Here is a 23046-nt window from a genome sequence, read left to right as displayed (position 1 = left end):
AGGCCCAGATGGTTCTCATATTTTAAGTTGGAGTCTTGGGGTGGGTATGGGCCCAAGTGTTTTTCTGGTTCCTTTTGGTTGTGTGATATTTTGTTGTTGTTTAATTTTTGGTTGGAGAGAGAGTCTTTCTATGTAACCCAGGTTGGCTCTGAACACAGTATCCTCTTTCTGTCTGCTAAGTGCTGGCTCTATAGGTGTGGACCATCGTACCTGACCTGAGAGGGGCTTTTTGTTGTTGTCTTCATTTTCACCAGCATTGATTTGGAGATGTTGCCTTTTAAAAGCCTGTGTGTCCTTTTCTGTTTCTTGTACTTCCAAGCTGACAGTACAAGGCCCTCACGCCCACCAGGTCCACTCCTAACCTGGGCAGCCACAGCTGCCACAGGTACACCCGCGTGTGCCTATGGCTGCATCTATATTTATGTCACCTGCGATCTGGTTATAGCAGACTGAAGACTTCAGACCTGTATTCCTACATGCCGGCAGCAATGAGAAAAGCAGAAGAAGAAAAATGAAAATGAAATCTTCCCGAAAGCAGAGAGGTGACAAAGAGTCACCAAAAAGTCTAGGATCTGGGGAGTTCTAGCATCCAGGGAGGCAAACTCAGCCGATGGGACGTCCACCCCTTCTGGAACAAACAAATTGGAAGTGATAGGTCAGGCAGCAACTCAGCAGCTCGTCAGCTTGGCATGCCTCCACGGAGCAAAGCAGGAAGACAGTGTCCACCAAACGATGGAAGGCCTGTAACCCCCAGTCTTGGGCCAGGACCATCAAAGGACTGTACCTCAGGGCTAGATGGATTGGAAGCAGATGGGCTTTGCAGAGCCTCAGCCAACATCCAATTAACTTAATTTGTCAAATTAGAATGAGGTGATCCCAGCCCTCTAGGGCTCCCAGGTGCCTTGCAGAAGCAACGTAAATACTCCCCGGAGAACACAATCACATCCTATAACATCCTCTCATTACTTCTACTAACAATTCTCACGTACAATTTCAGCACACATAAAAATAACCGAGGACACATGGAAATAAAACAGCACTGTTCAGCAGAAACAGCTTAAATAGGAAAAAGTCCCAGAGAACTGCAGGGTTTTGGAGTTAGCAGAAAAGATTTTAAAAGTAACTATGCATGGGTTAGTGAGATGGTTCAGTGAGTAAGGATGCTTACCGCCATAACTATGCATGGGTTAGTGAGATGGTTCAGTGAGTAAGGATGCTTACCGCCATAACTATGCATGGGTTAGTGAGATGGTTCAGTGAGTAAGGATGCTTACCGCCATAACTATGCATGGGTTAGTGAGATGGTTCAGTGAGTAAGGATGCTTACCGCCATAACTATGCATGGGTTAGTGAGATGGTTCAGTGAGTAAGGATGCTTACCGCCATAACTATGCATGGGTTAGTGAGATGGTTCAGTGAGTAAGGATGCTTACCACCATAACTATGCATGGGCTAGTGAGATGGTTCAGTGAGTAAGGATGCTTAACACCATAACTATGCATGGGTTAGTGAGATGGTTCAGTGAGTAAGGATGCTTACCGCCATAACTATGCATGGGTTAGTGAGATGGTTCAGTGAGTAAGGATGCTTACCGCCATAACTATGCATGGGTTAGTGAGATGGTTCAGTGAGTAAGGATGCTTACCGCCATAACTATGCATGGGCTAGTGAGATGGTTCAGTGAGTAAGGATGCTTACCGCCATAACTATGAATGAGCTAGTGAGATGGTTCAGTGAGTAAGGATGCTTACCGCCATGCTCTGATGCCTTGAGTTCGATTCCTGGAACCCACATGGTGGAAGGACCTAACTGACCTCCTCAAGTTATCCTCCGACTTCCAATACAGGCTTAGTGGCATGCATGTTCCCACACAGATACATAGACATAAACACTCACACAATAAAGAAATGTAAAGAACTTCATATTATGTTTACTAAATGAGACAAAATACAAGATAAGAAATAGAGAACTGAAAACCTATAAAAAGATAGTTTGTTAGGCTAACCACATGGAAATTTAGAACTGAAAAATATACCCGCAAAACTTTAGCTGGGTGTGATGGCAGAGGAAGATGGGTCTCTGATTTTGAGGTCAGCATGTTCCATGCCAGCCAGGGCTACATAGAGAAGCCCTATCTTAAAAACCAACAACAACAAAACAGAGAAACTGAACACAGGTGATTAACAGATGAAACCCAGCTGAAGGGAGACTTGGTAAACTAAGAAGGAGGTGTAGGTCAAAAGAAAACGTCGTGAGAAAACACGGACTAATAACGTGACATAAAACTGCTAAAGGAAAGAAAAGACGTATGAACGATGAAAACTGAGATTTTTAAAAGGAAGTGAGGGAGAACAAGGAAGCAGCAACAGGTGGAGAGAAAATGGCAGAAATGCTTCCAAAAATGACCAAAGCATCTAGTGACACACTCTGGAAGCCCAGGGCGCCAGAGGCAGGACACATTTTTTTAAAAGCCACATCCAAGTACATTACAGTCAAGTAGATAAAACAAATGGGAAACAGAAAAAGGGAGTTAGAGCAAGCTACCCTTGCTAAACCAGATAGAAACCAGGAAAGTAGATATTAGTGACATTTAAACAACTCAGGTGACAAAAGAAACTAGCTATCACCTAGAATTCTAACCCCCAGTGAGAATAGCTCTAATAATTTAAAAGAAGTTAAGTTTCAGGAACTTTCACTAGCACAAAACCTAAAGGGTGTTCTTTGTGGAAAAGCCAAATGGCTGAAGATGACAGAATTAAAGAAATGAAGTACAGAGATACAATTTAACAATGTCTGCTGGGGTCTAAGAAACGTCGAAATATCATCTAAAACTAGGAGAGCAGAGGCAGGAGGATTGCCTTATACATCAAAACCCTGTCAAAAACAAAAAATAAAAAATAAATAAATAATAAGATGGGGATTTAAAAACGGGAGTCTTATGCTTATGCCTGTGATCTAGAGTATGCTACTCCAGAAACTGAGGCAGGATGACCTTAAGTTTGACTCCAGCTTGAACACCTTAGAAAGACTTTATCGCAAAGTAAATTCAATCGGCTAAGGATGTAGCTCAGTGGTAGAGCACTTGCTTAGCATGCGTGAAGCTCTCGGTGGAGTTCTCAGTACCAAGGGGAGCACATTAGGTTTAAGTCTAGGAAGGTTGGCTATTACATTCAATATAAATGAATGAATTGCTTTAATTAAAAGCCAATTATAGATCTGGCTAAAACTCTATGCACTGTTCATAAAAAAAATCTGAAACTTTGTATTAAAATGAAATGATAGAGTGGTGATATAAATGCTAATAAAAATTATAATAAAGTTAATAGGACTTAAAGTACTGTGGATAAAGCAGACTTTTAGGGTAAAAGCAATATGTTGATAATGGAGAACACACGATGATAAAAGATTTTAATCCCCACTGGTTATAAAATTTGCACACACCATATAACACAGCTTCAAATACATACAGATGACACTATCAAAGACCACATGAAGTGAGCAGATAAACGAGTGGGGAAATAGGCATTATTTGAACACGCTTTATTCTGTGGGACAAACAATTACAGAACTCAGGTTCCTCAAATGTTTATGGCATTGCCACCCTGCAAGAAAACAATAGCCCTGAAATCGCTTACCTTGCTTTCTGTACAGTAGTGCCACGTAGGTGACTTTCTTTGTCCACAGAAATGTGAAAAGTAACTTCCAGTGTGTTGGCAAGCATCTTTCCCCTCCAAGGCAAGCAGCCTTGGAGCTGCTTCGGACCACATACCTGAGTGAGGATGGTGTAGAGGTGGTCTTCCCAGCCAACTGCAAAAGGATGGGTACTGGTGAATGTATCAGGCAGAGACAGTTATCTAGAGGAACACAATCATTAGAATGGATGCACATGTGTGTGCATGTGTGCATGTGGGTGGGTGTGTGTATGCGGAATAAAATGGGAGTTAATTAGATTTGGTTTATACAATAGGCCTGGGTAGTCCAGCAATGGCCATCTGCCTGCTGGAGTACTGGAGAGGCAGGGACCCCATAGCTGTACCCACGAAGCCGACTCTGCAGTCACAATCTGACAGTTGAAGGCATGGGCAGTCCCTGGAGAGTGGCTGATGTTAAATCTGCACTAGAAGGCTAGAGAAGCTGGAGTCTGTCAGCAGAGGACTGCACAGCATCCCTAGATGCACTTTCTCAGGAAGCAGTAAAGGTGGCACCTGACCCCAATTCTGCCTTCCACTTCTTCACATCTGGGCTGCCAGGAGTTTGTATTACCCCCACTGAGGGAAGGTCTTCCGGTTCTGAGTGGTTGCTCTCTGGAAACACACCGACAGACTAGTCTGTCGGTGTGTTTCCATCCTGCTTCCAAGTCTCTCAAGTTAGCAATCAAGATTTCCCAGCCTTCGTTACTTCAAGTCACTGGGAGATTATTTATAACTGTAGCATATCCTAGTCTTTCCTGAGTTAGAACTGGGGGCATCAGGATGTCAGTGGGGTAGGGTGTTCCTGGGTAAGGACGTAGGCTGGTTTTCAGGAAATGGGGCTAGGACAGGGAAAGCAGAGGAGCTTATGATGTGTGGTTGCAGGTGAATTTGAAGGACCTTGCATTTAACAATAAGTGGTGGATATTGTCTTTGAAGTTGAAGGCTGTAGTTTGGAAAGTGCTTGAATGTTAACAGTGATGGAGAGAGCACACTGTGAGAATCTAGCCTCGGAGTTGGAGGATGGGGTGGGATTAGGTGGAAAGCCTTCACGGGTGACCTAGCTGGATTTGCTTGATTCTCATGCCCTCTAGAGGTAGCCATAATAAGGAATTTGGTGAGAATTTTCTCCAAAGTCAGATGCCCATGCAAAAGCTTTTGGTTGATTGGTGTTTTATCACAGAACAAGAAACCAAATAGGACAGTCCCTTTTTCTTACCTGTCTGGAAGCCCTTTCTAGACAGCGCTTTCTCCACCATTTGGTCCAGATTCTTGGAGCATTATTCTTGCTTTAGAGTTCATGTCTCTAAAGCCACTTTCTCTCGTTTTACCAAGGATGAGCCTGGCTCCTGGGGCCAATGCCTATTGTGCATTCTTACCTCACTAAATGTCCTTTTTGCTAGTACTTAACCAACCTGAATTTTTGTGGCTTATTTAAGTAATTACTAATCTGCTTCCTTCACTCAATACCCTATAGGAAGCCACGACAAAGGTTTCAGCATGTAACCATTGGGATTTTACTCAGTGTTTTTGTATTCGGTATCTAAAGGCCTGACAAATGGTAGATACTCAGTGCATGGATCATGACCTGCTTTCAGGCAGCAATAGACAGCACTGGCGAGCAGCAATCTTCATGAATTTTTGCTGTTTCTGAAACAATTCTAAAAACACCATCTGTACATTAAAATTGGTATGTTAAGGGTCATCTCTACAACCCCTTCAAGGCTCGGAGAATGTGGCAGAAGAGGCTGTAAGAATGTCAGTCAGAGCCAGAGGACAGGGAGGAGGAGGAGTGCTATAGAATGAATTCTTTCCACTCTGACGTGTACATCACACCCATTGGCCAGAAGCAGCTGGAGTTACCGTATTGGACACACACAAGACTGGGCCTGACAACATTCTGACATGCATGGGGAGGAGCCCATGAACCCTCACCCTTCCCTGAGGAACCATTAGTGGTTAATGGCTACTGGAGGAAGGGGGGTTTCTTTCGTGGTATGGCTAATGGTAAATTGTCAGTATTCTCATAATCCCTCACCCATGTCCAGATAAGCAACTTTCTCTGGAAAGAGAAAGTTATCTCATTGGGCATAAAAGGGGTTCAACAAGAGGAGGGAAGGATCAAAAAAGGTAATGGAGGTGACCTTGATCAAAATACATTATACTCATAGACAGAATTATCAAAAAAAAATTAGTAAAAGGGTTTTAAACTCCAGAGCAAGTTCAAGGTCTAAGTAGGCTACAGAGCAAGTTTAAGTCTAGCCTGGGCAACAAAGCAAGACCCAGGCTCAAAATAAAAAGTTTTAAAAAATAAAAAAAGCAATAGTTTGGGCTAGACTTCAGGGGTGGAATGCTTGCCCAGGGTGGATAAAACTCCAGGGTCAATTCCCAGGACAGCTCCAAACAAAACTCTAAGAGTCACTAAGAAAAGTTAAACCTCTCAGGTTTTAAAATGTTATGTTAAGTACATAGGGTTTGAAGATAATAACTTCCAGCAAGTCAGAAATACTGGAATTTTAAACTTACATCAGGGCAGGATTCTTTGAGTATGTCTCTTCCTCTAGGACTCGGGAGAGATGGCTCAGGGTGTCACTTGCTGCGGGGGCTGCGGGATCTGAGTTTGCACACTAAGCACGGTGGGAGAAAGCTTGACACACTGGAGCATGCCTGCTTTCTGCTTGTCATCCTCACACTGGAGAGAGGTAGAGCCAGAAGTGTCCTGGGGGTTTGTTTGCTGGCCAGACAGCCTAACTGATTCCACAAGCTCAAGGTTCAGCAAGAATCTAGTCACAAAAAATAAGGTAGACACCTGACAAGCCCATAAAGTTGGTGTATACGCACACACGCGTGCGCGCGCACACACACACGGGGACAGGGAGGGAACATAAATTTTCTAATTTTCTTGAACTGCTTCTAGAATTCTAGCACTCGATAGTCAACTTCTGGGGGCGGGAGATGTTCAATGAGGAAATGCTTAATTTGTCAAGTTGATTTAAATTACCAAAAGAGGCTTCTGGAACTTTTGGGAACTTGAATTTTTTAATTTACATTTTGGACAAAGACACCTTACTCAAATCTGTTAGAATGATGGGAATTCTCGACTTTTATACGAGCACTGACATGTTCCCAGGTAAACCAGTTTTTTTGTTTTTTTGTTTTGTTTTGTTTTGTTTGTTTGTTTGTTTGTTTTTGGAGAACCTGGAAAAAGACAACTCATTCTTGCAGTACCTAAAGACACCATCCTTGTGTAATGGGGCACAGACGCCTGCAGAGGGCAGTGTTGGACAAGCGGTTGACTGCTACCTCTGGCTCAAAGAGTCAGGACACTTGGGCTCAGAAGGATTGGGAGCCCAGTCTGGGCAGCTCAGGCCTGCCAGCTTTCTCTAGTGTTTGCACAGTGAATTACTCATAGGGAAATGTCTCCAAGGACAAGGGACACCAGAGATTCCATCCTGTACCTAGACTCAGCCTGGGACAGTTAACACACACAAGCTATGCTCTCTCCCTTCAAAAAATGAACTTGGGAATGAAACTGAAGGTTGAATTAAAGGGTGGGATTCATCCCCAAAGCTTTTTTGTTGGTGCCCCTCCCCCCTTTTTTTCTTTTTTTTCATTCTGAAAAGGGCACTGGAATCTCAACTAGTTCTCGTTGAGAAGGCAGCAGAGCTAAGTGGCCAAGAACACCAGCTCTGGAGTCAGACAGTCTGGAGCCCGCACCTCAACCTTCCTGAAGGTATGGTTCGGACTTTCCGAATCGCAGCTTTCCTGGCTGTCCCACAGAGGCAGGGGTTGGCTGCCTTGAGGATTAAAGAAGCTGGGACATGCTGGAGATGGCACTCAGCAGGAGCCCATGACAGTGGGCATGCCAGCAGGTCAAGTACTACTGTTTCAACTCTCCTTCACGGTCAGTGAAGAAAAAATGGGAGGTGAGAAATCGACTCACTTCAATGCTATCTATGTCCCACAAACCTAGGAAGCAGGAACTGCCAGCAGACCAGGGCAGAACTGTGCACTTAGTACCTGAGTCCAGCTTCTCCACACTGTTTATGCAATGCCTTCTAGTTTCAGGGTCTGCCCTGTGTTGAATAGAGGGTCTCCTTGTTTGACAGGACCACCAGCCTCAGCAACTACCTGCCTCATGGAAGTGAAGACAGCTTCCGTCACATCCATGTTCAGTGAAGCCCCACAGGGAAGCGATTAATCAGCTGAAATGCGCAGGGAGCTGCAAAAGTCACTCCGAGTAAGACCCCTACCCCCCTCTCTGCGTCATAGGGAAGAAGGAACAAGGATGAGTTCAGAGTAGGGCACAGACACAGCTTGGCCAACATATTTGTCCTTTCACCTGGCAGCTGTCCAGCCCCCAAATAGCCTGCGTGTCTAATCCAAAAATAAATCACACGAGAGGGGAAATGAGCATAGGCTCTTGTCCTTGTCCTTTAGTGCCAGCTAGCCTTACAGGGGTGCAAGGGGGTGGCCTTAAGACCTCTTTCTGCTGCCTCCTCCCAGGGTCCCAAAGCCAAGAAGCCACCTGTTAAGTGGCCAGTGGGGTGTGTGGTTTTGCTCAGCCTTTCTCTTGGGGGTCTCCTTGGCCCTGTTCACACCAGAGGGAGAAGAATAAAGGAATGTAACTCAATAGGCTCTAGGGGTAAGGGCATTGCCTGACGACTTTTCTGGATGGACACTCCCTCCTAATGGTGAATGGAAACTCCCTTTCTCAGTAGCCTCCTTGTAGTTCATCCCGGTAGCCCAGTGTGATTGCAGCCGCTGCCACCACCCAGACAGGAAGCCTCCCAGAGCAGACAGAGGTGAGTGCCGGCTCCCCACACTGCCCACTTGTTCCTTCCTCACTTGCTCGCTCGCTCCCCCACTTCCAGACCTGGATCTGGGTGGAAGACAGGCTGGAGTCTGCAAAGATTCCAGCCTCTAGTTCAGATGCGAATTCGACCCCCAGAAAGAACTACGTAGGACCAGTTCCTAGCCGGGGGAAGCAGGAAATGAGTCTTACCCTGTGAATTCTCTGTGATTAGATCCAAGAAGAGGTTACAGGAAATTGTAGACTGGCCAAATCCCATCACCACAAAGTTAATGCTTTCTAAAAAGCACAGCGCAGAACAGGAAATAAAAGAAACCCAGCTGATTCGCCCTTAATGGGCCAAAAAGTGGGGGGCGGGGAAGGGGGAGGAAAACAAACAACAAAAAACCCCTAAGATCTGCAAATCTTCTCTGCTTCTTGCCCCTCTGATGTTTCAGAGTCCTGCAAGATAGACTTAATAGACTCAGTAACTCCTTGTGTAAGAAGAGGAAGAACGAAATAAAGAGTCTTGGATGGTCGGTCGCTGGGCAAGCAGGGCAGAGAAAGAGGAGTACAGTTTGTATCTTGGTCTAACCTTCTGCACCCCTGATCATTTGGGGATGTGCACAGGGCCCACTCTCGCCAGCACATGGGGTCTGTTACTGCAGACGCTGCGTTATGGCTTGCATATATCCAAGCCAATAAGATATAAATAAAATCCTGACAGGGTCATGTACTTGCATGAATCGGGGATTTTTTTTTTCAATGATTATAAACCAAGATTGAAGAGACTTAGGCAAAAGGATGGTATTTTCCCCCTCAGCTTGAAAGTGAAGACTTGGGTATGGTGGCTCTAGGTGGGTAGGTGTGGTGGTTTGGATAGGTATGGCCCCCATAGACTTGTGTTTGAATGCTTGGCCCATGGGGAGTGGCACTATTAGAAAATGTGGCCTTGTTAGAGGATGTGTGGCACTGTGGGGCAGGATTTGAAGTTTCCTATGCTCAGACTCCCTGCAGTATGGAATCCAGTCTCTTTCAGGCTGCCTGCAGAACACAGTCCCCTTATGCCTTCAGATCAAGTTGTAGAACCCTTGGCTCCTGCAGCACCATGTCTGCCTGCATGCTGCCATGCTTCCTGCCATGATGATAATGCACTGAACCTCTGAAGCTATAAGCCAGCCCCAATTAAATGTTTTCCTTTTAAGAGTTGCCTTGGTCATGGTATCTCTTGGTAGCAATGAAACCCTAAGATAACAGATAATGGCACACTGATCCTTCTCTCACCATCTTTCTTCTTTGGCTCCCTGTAATGTTCTGTTCCCAGAAAGGGTTGCCATGATGGTGGCCGTGTGGCTGCCAGCAGCTCAGTTGACATTCTGCTGACATCCTGTTCCAGCTGGTTTTAGGCTTGCTTCTCATAGAACCATTGTGGAAGGGACGGCATCCATCGCTACCGTGGGGGCAGGGGGATAGTCATCTTCTCCAATGCCACTTGGGTTGAGAGCAATGGGGCTGGCTCCCCAGAGGCAAAGTGTCCATCTCAAGAGAATGGGGCTGGTTGCAGGACTCAGGGCCAGCAGTTGCTCCTTCTGTGACAGTGACTTTGGTTCCCTTCCTCTTTCACTCATCAGTGTTATTGATAAGAGGTTTCAGAGGCAGAACAGTTATTGGTAGGTCACTAAAAAACGTCACAGCTTGTCATATCCAGAGACTCCTGGTCAGGAGGAAGATGCTACATCCTGACCAGGGTTCTACATCTTGATCTGAAGGCATAAGGGGACTGGGAAGTCACCCCAGAAGGCTGACTCTGGCTCAGGTCTAGGCCAGCCCCATGGCCTGACTCCTCTAGGGGATCCCTTCCTGCCTCACACATGCTCTTCTCTCCACACCCCTTGCCCCCAACCCCTCTACTTCATTGACTGAACTTGCCTTGCCTTGCACCTGCCAGCCTCTAAGTCCTATTTCCCTTGTGGTCCTGGAGTGGTTCACGTCCTTAACCCCAGCACTGCAAAGGCAGGCAGATCTCTGTGAGATCAAACCCAGGGTAGTCCACATAGCTAGTTCCTGGCCAGCCAGGGCTACACAGTGAGACCCTGTCTTAGAACAAACAACAAACAAACAAACAAACAAACTTCATAATTCTTAAGTTTCTTTCCTACCTGAATTTTGCACCCTTGGGGGAACGATTAAGTTCATTCTCGGCCCTCTGACCCATAACTGCTGTCCAATTAAGTAAGTTAAATTAATTGGCCAATAGAAAATTAGCCTGCTTGTGGGCCTCAATTCTGACTTTAACGGTGATATAACTCCAGCAAGCATTGGTGGAGCTCAGAATGCATGTGGAGACCCGATAGCACAATTCCAGGAAGTCTTCCCCTCCACTCTCCAGGCATGTTCTGCTACTGTGCCACGTCTGGTGGGGGAAGTACATGCCCTGGAGCATACTGCAGTAAATGGTGACACTGGAGTATACCCCAGGCATGCCTGCCACTGTCTTTCCAGTTTAACATATGGCTCCCTGTCAGTGGCATGTCCTGGTGCCTAATTTTAAAGCTCAAGAGACCCCAAGGGGTTGGCAGACTCTATAGTATCACCATTAGATATTTTAGACACCTCCCCGTCACCTGACATCTCAGTGCAATGAATACAGGAAGTCTTATTTGATCTGACCCCTCTCCAGAGGATCAGGGTTCAGTTCCCAGCGTCTACATCAGGTGGCTAACAACCACCTGTAACTATAGCTCAAGGTTACCAGATGTGCTCTTCTAGCTTCCAAGGGCACCTGCCTACATGTGGTATAGGTACACACACTCAGGCACACAAATACACACGAAACATGTAAGTATATAAAGAACACGGCATAGCACTATAAAAAAACATTCACAGCAGCATTGTTTATAATACAGATCCCTACCTACTTATCGGCTGGTGGATAGAGCAAAATGAGGTGTATCCGTACAATGAAAAATTCTGCAGTAAGGTTTATACATAAATTCTGATGCATGTTACAGTGTGATTGAAACCTGCAGATATGCTAAGGGGAAAAGCCAACACTGGGTGGTTATACTGGAACAAAACAGCTAGGACAGGGACTCCTCAAAGATAGAAAGTAGAGCTGTGGTTGTCTGAGCCTGGCAGGAGGGGGGAATGGCAGCTGACGACTAAGGGGCACAGAGCTTCTTTAAAAGTGACCGTGCTTGTGGCTGCATAGGTCTGTGAATATACCGAGACCTTTGTTGGACACTTGTGATGCATAGGTCATGTGTGTTATAACTGAACAAAATCCTTAAGACATTGTCTTAGTCGGGGTTTCTATTTCTATGAAAAGACACCATGTCCAACAGCAACTTGGGGAGGAAAAGGTTTATTTCAGCTTACAGGTCCACATAGCCATCCACTGAGGGAATCAGGGTGGGAACTGGGGCAGAAGCCACCGTGGGATAAGCTGCTCATTGGTTTTCTCTCTGTGGCTTGCCCAAACAACTCAGGTCAACCTGCTCCGAAGTAGCTCCACCCACATCAATCACTGACAAAAATAAATGCAGTCTGAGTGAACACAATTTCTCAGCGGAGTTTTTTCCTCCCAGAGAACTCTAGCCTGTGTCAAGTTGACAAAAAACTAGCCAGCGCGGACATCAAGTAGGATCTTAACCCATGACAAGGATTGGCTGAAGGTGTGGTCTACTGCACCCTGGTCAGCTCGAGTCCCTCCCACAGAACATGGACACAGATAGGAAGACCGTAGATGGGAAACAGATGGGTCCAGGGGCCTGTCCCCTTTCCCACACAGATCCCTTAAAGCCTGTGTTACTTGCATGGCTTTCTTTCTGCCTGGTTTCAAACCATCCTTCTGTAAATATCTACTGTCTGTCTCACTAATGTTTTGTGGTAATGCTTACCTGGAATGTTCCCTTAAGGTCTCTGTCTGTCTGTCTGTCTCTCACATTTAAGACTCTGGTTTATTTAAATCGTAGACTAGGGATCCAAATCTGCTCATTTCACTGAATAGCAAGGCAGTTACCAAACCAGGAGTTCTTTGCTTGGGACTAACCTGAGCTTGGGACATCTTGTTGTGTACACATGTGTATGTGAGCAAACACACTTACTTTTCTGGAGAATGAGGCCGTATACATTTTGTGGGATTTTCAAGGGGCAAAGACTCTCCTGGTTTCATAGCCTGCTGTGGAACAGGGCTCTGAGCACCACAGGCTGATTCTGAAACAGCAGCATAGTTAGGCTGCTCCAGCCATACTTACCACACCCAGGGACACACAGCTAGGCCAGGTTTGGGGCTGACAACGTACTGAGAACAGCAGTGGCTCTCACGGGTCCTCCCTCAGGCCTCTAAACTGGGAGAGTTCTCATCCCTGGGCATCTGGTCGATGGGGATGATAAACTGTGCTAGCTGGTAAAACTTGGATTCTTTCTGGTACAAAAACTTTAAGAAGGTTTTAGTCTAGCCCAGAAAAGACCAAATGTAAACAGAACCACAGTGCTGGGTCCATCTGGGCAGGCTCTGCACCACGTGGCAAGCAGTACGCAAGTAACACAATGAATAAAGAGAGCTACATGGGGTGAACTAAGAGACACAGAAGTAAGTGGGCGTGGCTTGGCTCTTAGTGCCAAGGAAGGGTACCAGGCAGTTCTGAACAAAGAGAGCTGCAATCTAACTTACCGTTCAGCAAGATTCTTCTTCATGGGCCTGAAGGAAGAAATGTGAGGACAGATGAAAGGGAAATGACTGAAATCAATAATCCCAGAAAGCAATGAATGCTTGAATAAATTAGCCAATATCTCAAAAAACAACAACAACAACAAAAAAAACCCTCTCATTATGTAGCCCAGGCTAGCCCTGAACTCCCTATCTTCTGCTTCTACCCCCAGACTGCTAAGATCATAAACCTGTACTATATCACACAGCCTAACCCAGGCTAGCCCTGAACTCCCTATATTCTGCTTCTACCCCCAGACTGCTAAGATCACAGGCCTATACTACATTACACGGCCTAGAGGTCTATTAGTAAGAAAAAAATAAAACAAATCAAAACAAAACAAAAATAAAATCAAATCAAACGGCAGCTCTGTAGAAGCACAGTAAGCTGTCATCTTTCCCTGAGAGAGCCTAATTCCACACATCTGGCCATCTTCAGGGAGGCCAGAGTTAGTGAGGAGTGTTTAATAGTTCGGGGTACTGTATGTTCTTATCACAACAAGAGCGTCTGCACATCAGTGTAACCAGGCAGGCAGGATCTGGCAGCACAGGCAGGCCTGTAATCTCAGCAACTGGGAGGGCTGAAACACAGTCGATCTGGACTATGTTGTGAGTTCAAAGCCAGCCCTGGCAAATGAGTAGGGCTCTTGTCTCAAAGCAGTGAAAGGCCCCAGGCTGGATTTCCCAGCACCATATACACTGGACATGGTAGCTTCTTGTGCTTTTGTAGTCCTGGCACTTGGAAGGTATAGGCAGGAGGGTCAGGACTTCAAGGCCATCCTTAGCTTACATTCGAGTTTGAGGCCAGCCTGGGATACAAGAGACCTTGTCTCCAAATCAAAAAAAGGAGAAACCAGAAGAGGCCCTGGGGGATCCGTGTCAGAACTGAAGCAACCCACTTGTGGGAGGGACCCTTTCCAAGTGATCCCCCTGCAGCAGCTGGGAAATTTGCTAGTGTACTTGGGTAATGATGAGGCATGGCCAGGTACCCCCTCTTGTGAGCCGCTGTATCCAACATCTGTCCTCCAGCTCTGCTGATGCATTTGGCTGTGAGGTCACCTTGGCTAACTAATAGCAATTTCTTAAGAGGTGCTTCCCAGTCCAATTGGCAGCCAGCCCCCTAGGTGGCCAGGATGCCCTTGTTTAACGGCTGACTGGGCATGAACAGGAGGAAATGCTCAGCTAGAGACTGCCACTCAGCTGCTGATTTTTGCCTGTCAGCTGACTAAGATTGGCTGGGCCAGAACAAGGTCAAAAGGTCAAGTGAGATTAGGAAGGGTCTCTCTCTTCTCTTAGTCAAGCAAAATGAATGAGGAAGGAAGGCTGAAGCAAACGTCAAACGTCAGCCTCAGGGGTCAAGGACGAGATGCCAGGGTGGCAATTCTGCCTGAGAGGGAGAAAGTGTACTTTCTTGCAGCCTTCAAAATCTTGCCAATCTTTTATGCACTGGCGCTTCTTTTAAGTCAGCTAAGTTAAAGAGTAGGGGGTTCCATGTCGGCTATAAAAGATCACCGAACATGAAAGCAGCAAACAACCAAAACAGACATGCTGTCCCCACCTTTGTGGGCCTTCCTAAGGTCTATCCTAAGAGGTTTGGAGTCACATTCGGCCAGGCATAGAGTCTGGCTCTTTGGGAAGGAATATGTCACCTCTGTTAACTGCCCCAGCTGGCACTTTAGCCTCAGACAGCTCTGGGCAAGCCCACATCTTTGTGGATAACCATACCAGGATTTGGTCTGTTTTCAAAGAGCTATTGTTTTCTGTCTTCCTCAGGTCATGCCTCTGCAGTGGTATGTGGTTTCTGTAAAAGGTCTTATTGTGACAGAGGAGGCATTTAAAGTGGCCTAAGAACGTCCAGAGAAGATATGATTTCACACATACACACACACACACACACACACACACACACACACACACACACACACTGTAGAGAACCTAAAGTACTGTGGGTGCTTAATAAGTGGCTATGACAGCTATTTTTTTCCACAGACTATTTCCTGGTTTCAGGACTCAAGTCTATTCTGGGGCCAGACTTTCCTACTACATAATCTCACCGTCTCTTCCCACTCCAAACAACAGTGGGCCCCAGAGCCTCTCATTGTTGTTGCTCAAAATTTTAAAAACTCTGCACGTGTTGTGTCAAAGATAGGTATAGACCCTTTAAACATGTTGAAATAAATAAATTGAGGAATGTTAGAATAAAAAAAAAATGAAATGCCAACAATCGGAGAACCATACTATAAATGTACCTTAAAGAACTAAGGATTCATTTCCCAGGACTTGGATCATAATAATGCCAGACACTCGCAATAGTACAGAAATTAACACAGGTCAGTAATTAGAGATTGTATTTACCTAAGCGGTAGGGGTGGGGTATAGGAGTGTGTGATAGTGCTCTCTGATGGAGACAATGGAGAAGTGAGACAAAGGTGTTTCCCCTTGCACCCAAGAGCACGCTAGCACATGCTTAGGCACATCAGATTGCCGCAATGCTCCCGATTTCACAGGGATGCCGTAAATTGGAATTCTTATTGAGCACCTCGAGAAAGACGGAATCTGGAGTCTGGAAGAGCTGAGTTACACAGGAGTGATCAAGGACACAGCGTCCTCAGGTTAATGAGTATTAGGCTGAAATAGGGAGGGGGAGGTTTAGTCACACAGTGACTTTACATGGGGGATGTGACTCTGGACGAGACTTTGGTTCTGTGTCTTTGGTTCAGAAAGGGTCTTTCAGCACATCATTAAAATATTACAAAGATTTGCTAACTGGGTGGTTTTGTTTCCATAGCTGGACAGGTCTTCGGTCAGATCCACCAGCGTGCTGACCTGTTCCTTTTCAAACACATAATGCCACGTTGGCGCTGTATTGTTTCTATTGCTGTGATAAAGCATCGTGATAAAATCAACTTATAGAAGAAAGGGTGTCAGGCTTCAGAGGGATAAGAGCCATCACCACCACAGCTGGAAGGCATGGTAGTAGCTGGAGGAGCAGGCTGAGAGCTCACATCGAAAACCCCATATAGGGCTGGAGAGATGGCTCAGCGGTTAAGAGCACTGACTGCTCTTCTGAAGGTCCTGAGTTCAAGTCCCAGCAACCACATGGTGGCTCACAACCATCTGTACAGCTACAGTGTACTCGTATACATAAAATAAATAAATCTTTTAAAAATAAAATAAAACTCACGCAGGAAGCAGAGTCAGTTGGGAGTTGGGAGTGGCTTTTGAAACCTGAAAGCCCGCCCTCATCTCATGGACAGCCTTCAGCCTCCAGCAAGGTCACACCCCCTAAGCCTATCCAAACAGAGCCACCAACTGTGAACCAAATATCCAAATGCCAGGGGCTACAGGGGACCTCTCATGCAAACCACCACAAATACCTTCTGATTTGCACTCCTGTGGCTTGCGGAATGAAAGCTGCCACATCCGAAATGGGCACACTGCTCCAAGAATGAACTCCTCTTCCTCAGCTTAGAGACCCTGAACAAGAAACACCTTATATTTTTGGTTGTGAGCCTAGCCTTTAACAACTGAGCCATCTCTCAAGCCAGGCAGTGGTGGCACACACCTTTAATCCCAGCACTTGGGAGGCAGAGGCAGGTGGATTTCTGAGTTCGAGGCCAGCCTGGTCTACAAAGTGACAAAGTGAGTTCCAGGACAGCCAGGGATATACAGAGAAACCCTGTCTTAAAAAAAAGGAAAGAAAGAAAGAAAGAAAGAAAGAAAGAAAGAAAGAAAGGAAGGAAGGAAGGAAGGAAGGAAGGAAGGAAGGAAGGAAGGAAGGAAGGAAACACCTGCTCCCATCTGAATGAACAACAAGGGTGTATTTTTCACACCCAAAACTTTGGGTTTTGACATGATCACCCACTCTCCTGTATAAGGACACTGATGGGGACAGACTCCCACATGGCACTGTGCTTGAGGGTAGCTCCACAAGGCACTTGTAGTCTTGTTCTGTGTGTGACGCATATGCAGAGGGCAGAATCTGGTCCTATCTATCTGGGGACCTGGCCAGCCTGTACTTCTGTTCTTTCCGGGGAGACTAGGTTCGGTACTGATGATGGAGTCTCTCTGTAGGGTTTCCCTGAGAACCAGCCCCCTTTTGAGAGACCCGAGTCAGAGCCACGTGATGTCAGTTTGGGACCTAGCTCTAAGAGCTGAACTCCTCAGGACTCCTTACGCTGAAGGTCCAGCCAGGAATGGCTCTGGATGCTCTCTCAGCCAACAGATCTCACTGTCACTTTTATGTAACTATAACACAATGCCTGGCAGGAACAAGTGAAGGGAGGGAAAAAAGGTTCTCTGTGGCTCAGGGTTTCAGAGACATTTCAGTCCATCAGCGTAGGGAAGGCACGGTGACAGGAATGGTGGCTGTTCACATGATAGGGACCAGGAAGTGGAAAGAGCTAAACTAGAGGCAGGGGTATGTACAACCCTCCAAGACCTGCTCCTACTGACCTCCTTCTATCAAATATGCCCCGCCTCTAGACTTGATAGTCTTCAAAACAGTGCCTCAAGCTAGAGCCCAAGTAAGTGTTCAAAGCATGAGGAACCTTTCAAATTCAGACCTTGCTTTCTCCTGACCCTCACTCTACTCACTGCACCAGAGCGACTTCACTGGCTGAGGAGAGAGACCTCAGAGTACACTCCCAGTTCCCCTAGGTCCACGTGCCTCTCTCTATCTGAACTATCAGGTGGGCAGGCTGGGACACACACGAACACGCACACGCACACGCACACGCACACACACACACACACACACACACACACACGCATGCTCGCTCGCTCGCTCACTCATGCCTCCCAGGCTGAAACGCCTGTGGAAGGGAGCCTCTCTTCACCAACGATCGGAAACAACTAATCATGGTTTCAGTTGCTTGCTTTGATCCATATCGCCTGAGTCCACTTCATTCCCTACCGTCAAGCCAGACTTATTTGTTCAGATGGCAACCTTCCTTCCCTTTCTATGGTAAGAAGATGGCATGCAGGGCCCACTGAGGAGGTCCCAGGCTCACCTGCGGACTCTCCTAGTCTAGCAGGGATGGGTGGCCTATGGTGCAGAATGCTGGGGACCTCCCTCTGCCGCCCCTCCCTAGCTCTAACCAGGTGGTCACTACCTTGCCTAGCTCTGTAGAACACACTTGGTAGGGCTTGGCTCTGGGAATGGTGTAGATGCATAGACAGACACTGCCACACACAGACACCTACACCCTGCATGGGGACAGATGACAGAACAGAGAAGGGCTCCCTTTTACCAGCAGTGTGATTTTAGAGGAGTGTCTTTCAACACAACCAGTTGTTTCCCTGGTGACAGAGAGGCCTCAAAATAAACAGGACTCTGCTCAGACATTAGTCCACTGGGCTCGGACTTCTGCCCCAAGACAAACCGTGCTAAAATAACACCCAAGGTAGTTGCTGCCCCTGTCTGCCTCTCTGCAGTCCCAGGTCTGCTGCAGACTGTGAAGAGCTAGAGGCACTTAAGAGTTTGTTGTGCACTGATGTGGTAGGGTGGGGCTGTGGGGTGGTCTGCAGGCAGGGGAGGGGAGCCCCCTCTGCTGATGAGCAAGGGCCAAGGGCAGACCTGGAGGCCAGCGCTCTCGGCTCCCTCACCCGCCTCCCTGCTTCCCACACAGCCCTCTGGGACTGGCATGGTGTCTGGAGGCGGGCCAGCAACCTGATGTGCATGCCACAGCCCGTCCCTCTCCCCACACAGAGCTGCAGAAATCCTGAGGCTCAGAGAGCCGGCTGGAGAGGCAGCTTCAGTCCAGGCACCCTGTGACAGCGCAAAGGCTGCCCAGCGGACTTCATTCCCGTCTTGTGATAAAGTGGAGTGAAGAGAGCCCCCCAGCCTGCCAGTTCTTCAGGTAAGAATTAGGGGTGTGTTCATTCTATCCCGAGCTGGATTTGGCTGTTTGTACAAAGCTAGTAGGAAGGGAAGAGAAGAGGAACCTGTAAGGGTAGAGAAGTGTTTTAAACAGTTAGCAGGGAGCCGTCGTGCCTGCCAGTGTGTTGGAAGGGCTTCCCTCTGACCACTTTGAAAGGAGGTGCAGCAGCCCTGGAGGAAGGGCCTGCTGAGAGCACAGACATGGATAAAGAACACTTACAGGTTAGAGACTGCACAAGTAATCCTACCCCGGGCTGCCCTATCATCATCTCCTACCAGTGCCAGCCTGAGAAGAGTGGAGGGGGTGGGGATCATCTGATTGACAGCAGCCCTGGATGCAGCCATTGAGATCTAGGGAAGCTTGAAAGCTATGGCCACAGTGGGTCTGGCTGGCAGTATCTTGCTGTGTCACTATCACTCTATCCAACAGCCTAGCAACTCAGCTGCCTCAGGAGAAGCTGTGAGAAGCTTGGGTTTTTATCGGCTGCCTCACAGAGAAGCTGAAGGACTTGATAGGATGGACTCTGAGGCTCCCCGCCCTGATACCTGGGTTACTCATCACCTTCTGATCCTCTCTCATAGTCACAGGCTCATCTGAGGACAGGTCTCTTAAGCTTCTGAACATACCAATAGTGTGCAAGGCTCCTGGACAAGAGGCCTTGAGACTCAGACCTCTGGGTGCCCATGTGGGAATTTCAGGCATTTAATCAAGGGTCATTGTGCATAAACTTTGCCGCCCATCTCAGTCCCAAGAGTTCTGTGTCTCAGCTTAAGCCTCCATGCCTTCTTTTTTAATTGTTTGTTTGTTTGTTGTTTTGTTTTGTTTTGATTTGTTTTTTTGGGGGGGGAAACAGGGTTTCTCTGTATATCCCTGGCTGTCCTGGAACTCACTCTGTAGACCAGGCTGGCCTCAAACTCAGAAATCCGCCTGCCTCTGCCTCCCGAGTGCTGGGATTAAAGGCATGCGCCACCACCACCAGGCACCTCCATGCCTTCTTATACCCATTTAGCATCCACCGTTGTGTCTCTTCCTGCCTGTCTCCTTTGGTGACCAGCACCTTCACTTTCCCTCTCCTTGGGGATGTCGGGGCACAGGGGTGGGGGGGTGTCGTTCCCCATGCTGTAGTGGGGAGAGACAGGTATCCCAAGAGAGGCTGCCCTGTGCCCTTCACCTCCAACTGCTGCCACAGCTTGGCACCTGGCAAAATGTTGAAAAGATAGCTCAGCTGGTAAAATGCTTGTCATACAGGCTTGAAGGCCTGAGTTGGATCTCAGTAAGCCACTATTTTTGTCGTTCTTGTTGTTGGTTGGTTGGTTGGTTGGTTTTTGAGATAGGTCCAGTGGTGAATGATTGAAAGCCCAGTACAAGAGAGGTAGAAACAGATAAACTGCTAGGGATCGCCAGCCAGCCAGTCTCCAGACTATACTCACTGAGCTCCTGGTTCGTGAAGGACCCAAATTCAAAAACAACAGAATAAAAGAGGGAACCAGAAAACAAGCAAAACCTAAGGTAGACAGCTCCCAAGGGGTGACATCTAAGGTTGTCCTCTGGCAACCTCTGCATGCACATGTATGTGTACATGTGTGTGTGTGTATATATATACATATCTGAGTACACACACACACACAACTGAGAACAAACGGCCTTCCATTGGGGATAGTATGATCTGTGAACAGTTGCCTGCTGGCTGTGTAAATAAGTGTGGCTTGGTGGAGACTCTGATTCACAGCCACCAACTCCCTCTGCCTTTCCTCAGTGTTGATCACTCTGGGTTTCCCAGGAAAGTCCCCTCTTAAAATTGTATCTTGGAAAGCAAGCTGAAGAGTTTGAGGACAGCTGGCTGAGGATGTGGGAACACTTTCTTCTTGAGGTCGCTGTCTTTGAAAGTCGGTGGATTAGCTAGCGAGATGCTTCGTTTAAAGCAAAAGCGGAATGTGACAAGTCAGGCAGGAAAGCAACGCTGTCTGCGTGGCCTTACCTGGTTCTTAAGAGGGCACGGTCAAGTGGTGTGAGCCACAGGTGAGGGCACCAACCATGCAGATGCTCTTTTCAGGGGTGATGGCAGGTGGACACTTGATCTACACTAGCAAAGGGATGTTCAATCCAGGGAGAGATGCTGAAGCCAGACTTTTTGCAGACATGCATTCTCTGGGCTCTGAGAAACTTAATAATCAAGGCCCTGCCATCCTGTGTACCAGGAGCACAGAGAGCACACATACTTCCGCCCATTATCAAGGCATTGCTTAGCTGACACAGTACCCTTGATTTAAGTTGCTGAGACAGGATTCATGCTATGGGCATACCCTGCTTTAAGTAAAAGTAACATCTATTCACTGTACACAGATGGCAAGTGGGTGAATATTTTTTACAGACAAGCAGTTTTCCATTAGCTACCAACAAGATGTCCCATATCAGAGGTGACTGGCTCCAGCCCAATCAGACAGAGAAAGGAAGGGAGCTACTGAGTATATAGGTAATAGCATAGGTTTGGGATGAAAGGTTAACAAAGGAGCCCAAAGCAGAAGACCGGAGCCAGCTCTAGGGCAATGGACTACAGGGACTTTGGCAGCGAGGCAGAGGATGGAATAGCAGTGATTTCCTAAGTCACACTGAAAAGCATTGTAGGGACTAGGGAAATAGCTCAGTGGACACAGCCACTTCTACACACACACATAAGGACCAAAATTGGGACCCCTAGCACCCATGCAAAGGCATGGCAGCACACATCTGTAATCTCAGGGGTCCTGTGTAAGATGGGAACCACAAACAGGAGAATCACTGGAAGCTTGTAGGTCAGAGAGTCTGCGTACATACCAAGGAACAACCAAAGGGAGACCCTAATCTCAAACTAAGTGGAAGGCAAGGGCTAAGATGCCTATACTCAAACATGAATGCATATATACATAAATATGTATACACACACATATAATACACAAACAGACACTCACAGTGGAGAGCAACTTAAGACACATAAAGCGAATCTATGACCTCCATATACATAAATACATATATCACCATACCTGCATATACATGTGCATGTATAGAAACATGTACATAGCACACACATGCATGTGCTCAAGAAACACAAAGTGACCCAGCGACAAAACGCACAGATTCTGCAGTGAGGCAGCCGAGGCCCACATTCTGATGCTCTTACTAATTAGTGTGGTGACTTGCCCGTCAGTTTTCTCATTTGTAAAAAGGGTGATAAAGTGCTAACCTAATAAGGCCAGGATCAAATGAGTGACGGCCTAGGTCTACAGCCTGGCTTTCTGTGTTACTGAGAGCTGAGGAGGCTGTGGTGCCCCAAGCACCACCCTGGTACTTATGCTTGTTAGGCTTGGGGCTTGGTTTGCATTTGTGAAGATCTGGAGACAGAACTGTCATTGTCCTAGTCACCAGTGTTCTGGTCCTTTCTGGATCCTGGCACTGGGCTCAGCTTTAAGTCTGCCAACACCTCAGAGAATCAGAGGCTGGCACGGATGCAGGACTCAAGCTCAGTAGAGGGGCCACTTACTTGCCGGCCCACAGCTACCAAAGAGCAGTGGAGTCAGACTGTCCAATAGGTCTGCGCTTCTAACTGGGGAGGCATCCTAAGAGACAGGTGGAATTTGGTGACAGGAATTCAGCAACAGATGACATCTGAAGACCTCAAAGAATAGGCTAGAGTTTGTAGCCACTGTTTATAGATGGCAGGGCTCTAGCTTCGGTCATGAGCAGAGTCTCAACTTTCAAGACTTACATTTAGGCATGTCTGTCCAGTCTGCAGCTGGTGGGCCACAGTCAATCCAGGATAACCATGAATGCATCCCAACATAAAATTATAAACTTACTTAAAACAGTATGAGGAGGGCTGTGTTTGTTTGTTTGTTTGTTTGTTTTAAAGTCTTTTCTTCTTTCTTTTTTCTTCTTTCTTTTTCTTTTTCCTTCTTTCTTTTTTTTCTTTCTTTCTTTTTTTTTTTGTAACTTAAT

General features: G+C 46.9%; 3 protein-coding genes across 17 annotated transcripts in view; 1 reads left to right on the top strand and 2 right to left on the bottom strand.

Annotated features, from left to right (window-relative positions):
- The window catches only part of Arhgap26 (Rho GTPase activating protein 26), a 774669-nt gene that overhangs the window by 438686 nt on the left and 312937 nt on the right, over positions 1 to 23046 (bottom strand). The gene's annotated exons all lie outside the window — the stretch shown is intronic.
- Positions 1 to 23046, bottom strand: part of Gm5820 (predicted gene 5820) — an 89168-nt gene that overhangs the window by 44024 nt on the left and 22098 nt on the right. For all 3 annotated transcript variants that reach the window (NM_001033789.2, XM_017317953.2, XM_017317952.2), the window contains one exon: positions 3636 to 3807. In NM_001033789.2, coding sequence (NP_001028961.1) covers positions 3636 to 3807 — 172 coding nt within the window. The remainder of the gene's footprint in view (positions 1 to 3635; positions 3808 to 23046) is intronic.
- Fgf1 (fibroblast growth factor 1) overlaps positions 8130 to 23046 on the top strand; it is a 90799-nt gene continuing 75882 nt past the window's right edge. For 2 of the 7 annotated variants that reach the window (XM_017317831.2, XM_006525644.4), the window contains exons 1-2: positions 8130 to 8494; positions 18903 to 19053. The gene's annotated coding sequence lies outside the window, so the exon portion shown is untranslated. Of the gene's footprint in view, positions 8495 to 18579; positions 18598 to 18618; positions 18635 to 18671; positions 18693 to 18900; positions 19054 to 23046 lie in introns of those variants that run through there. The other 5 variants (XM_011246843.3, XM_017317830.1, XM_011246842.2 and 2 more) reach the window with 5 other exon arrangements.

This window comes from Mus musculus, chromosome 18 (genome assembly GCF_000001635.26).
Source record: "Mus musculus strain C57BL/6J chromosome 18, GRCm38.p6 C57BL/6J".
Lineage (NCBI taxonomy): Eukaryota > Metazoa > Chordata > Mammalia > Rodentia > Muridae > Mus > Mus musculus.
This window is presented reverse-complemented; position numbering and strand designations above follow the sequence as displayed.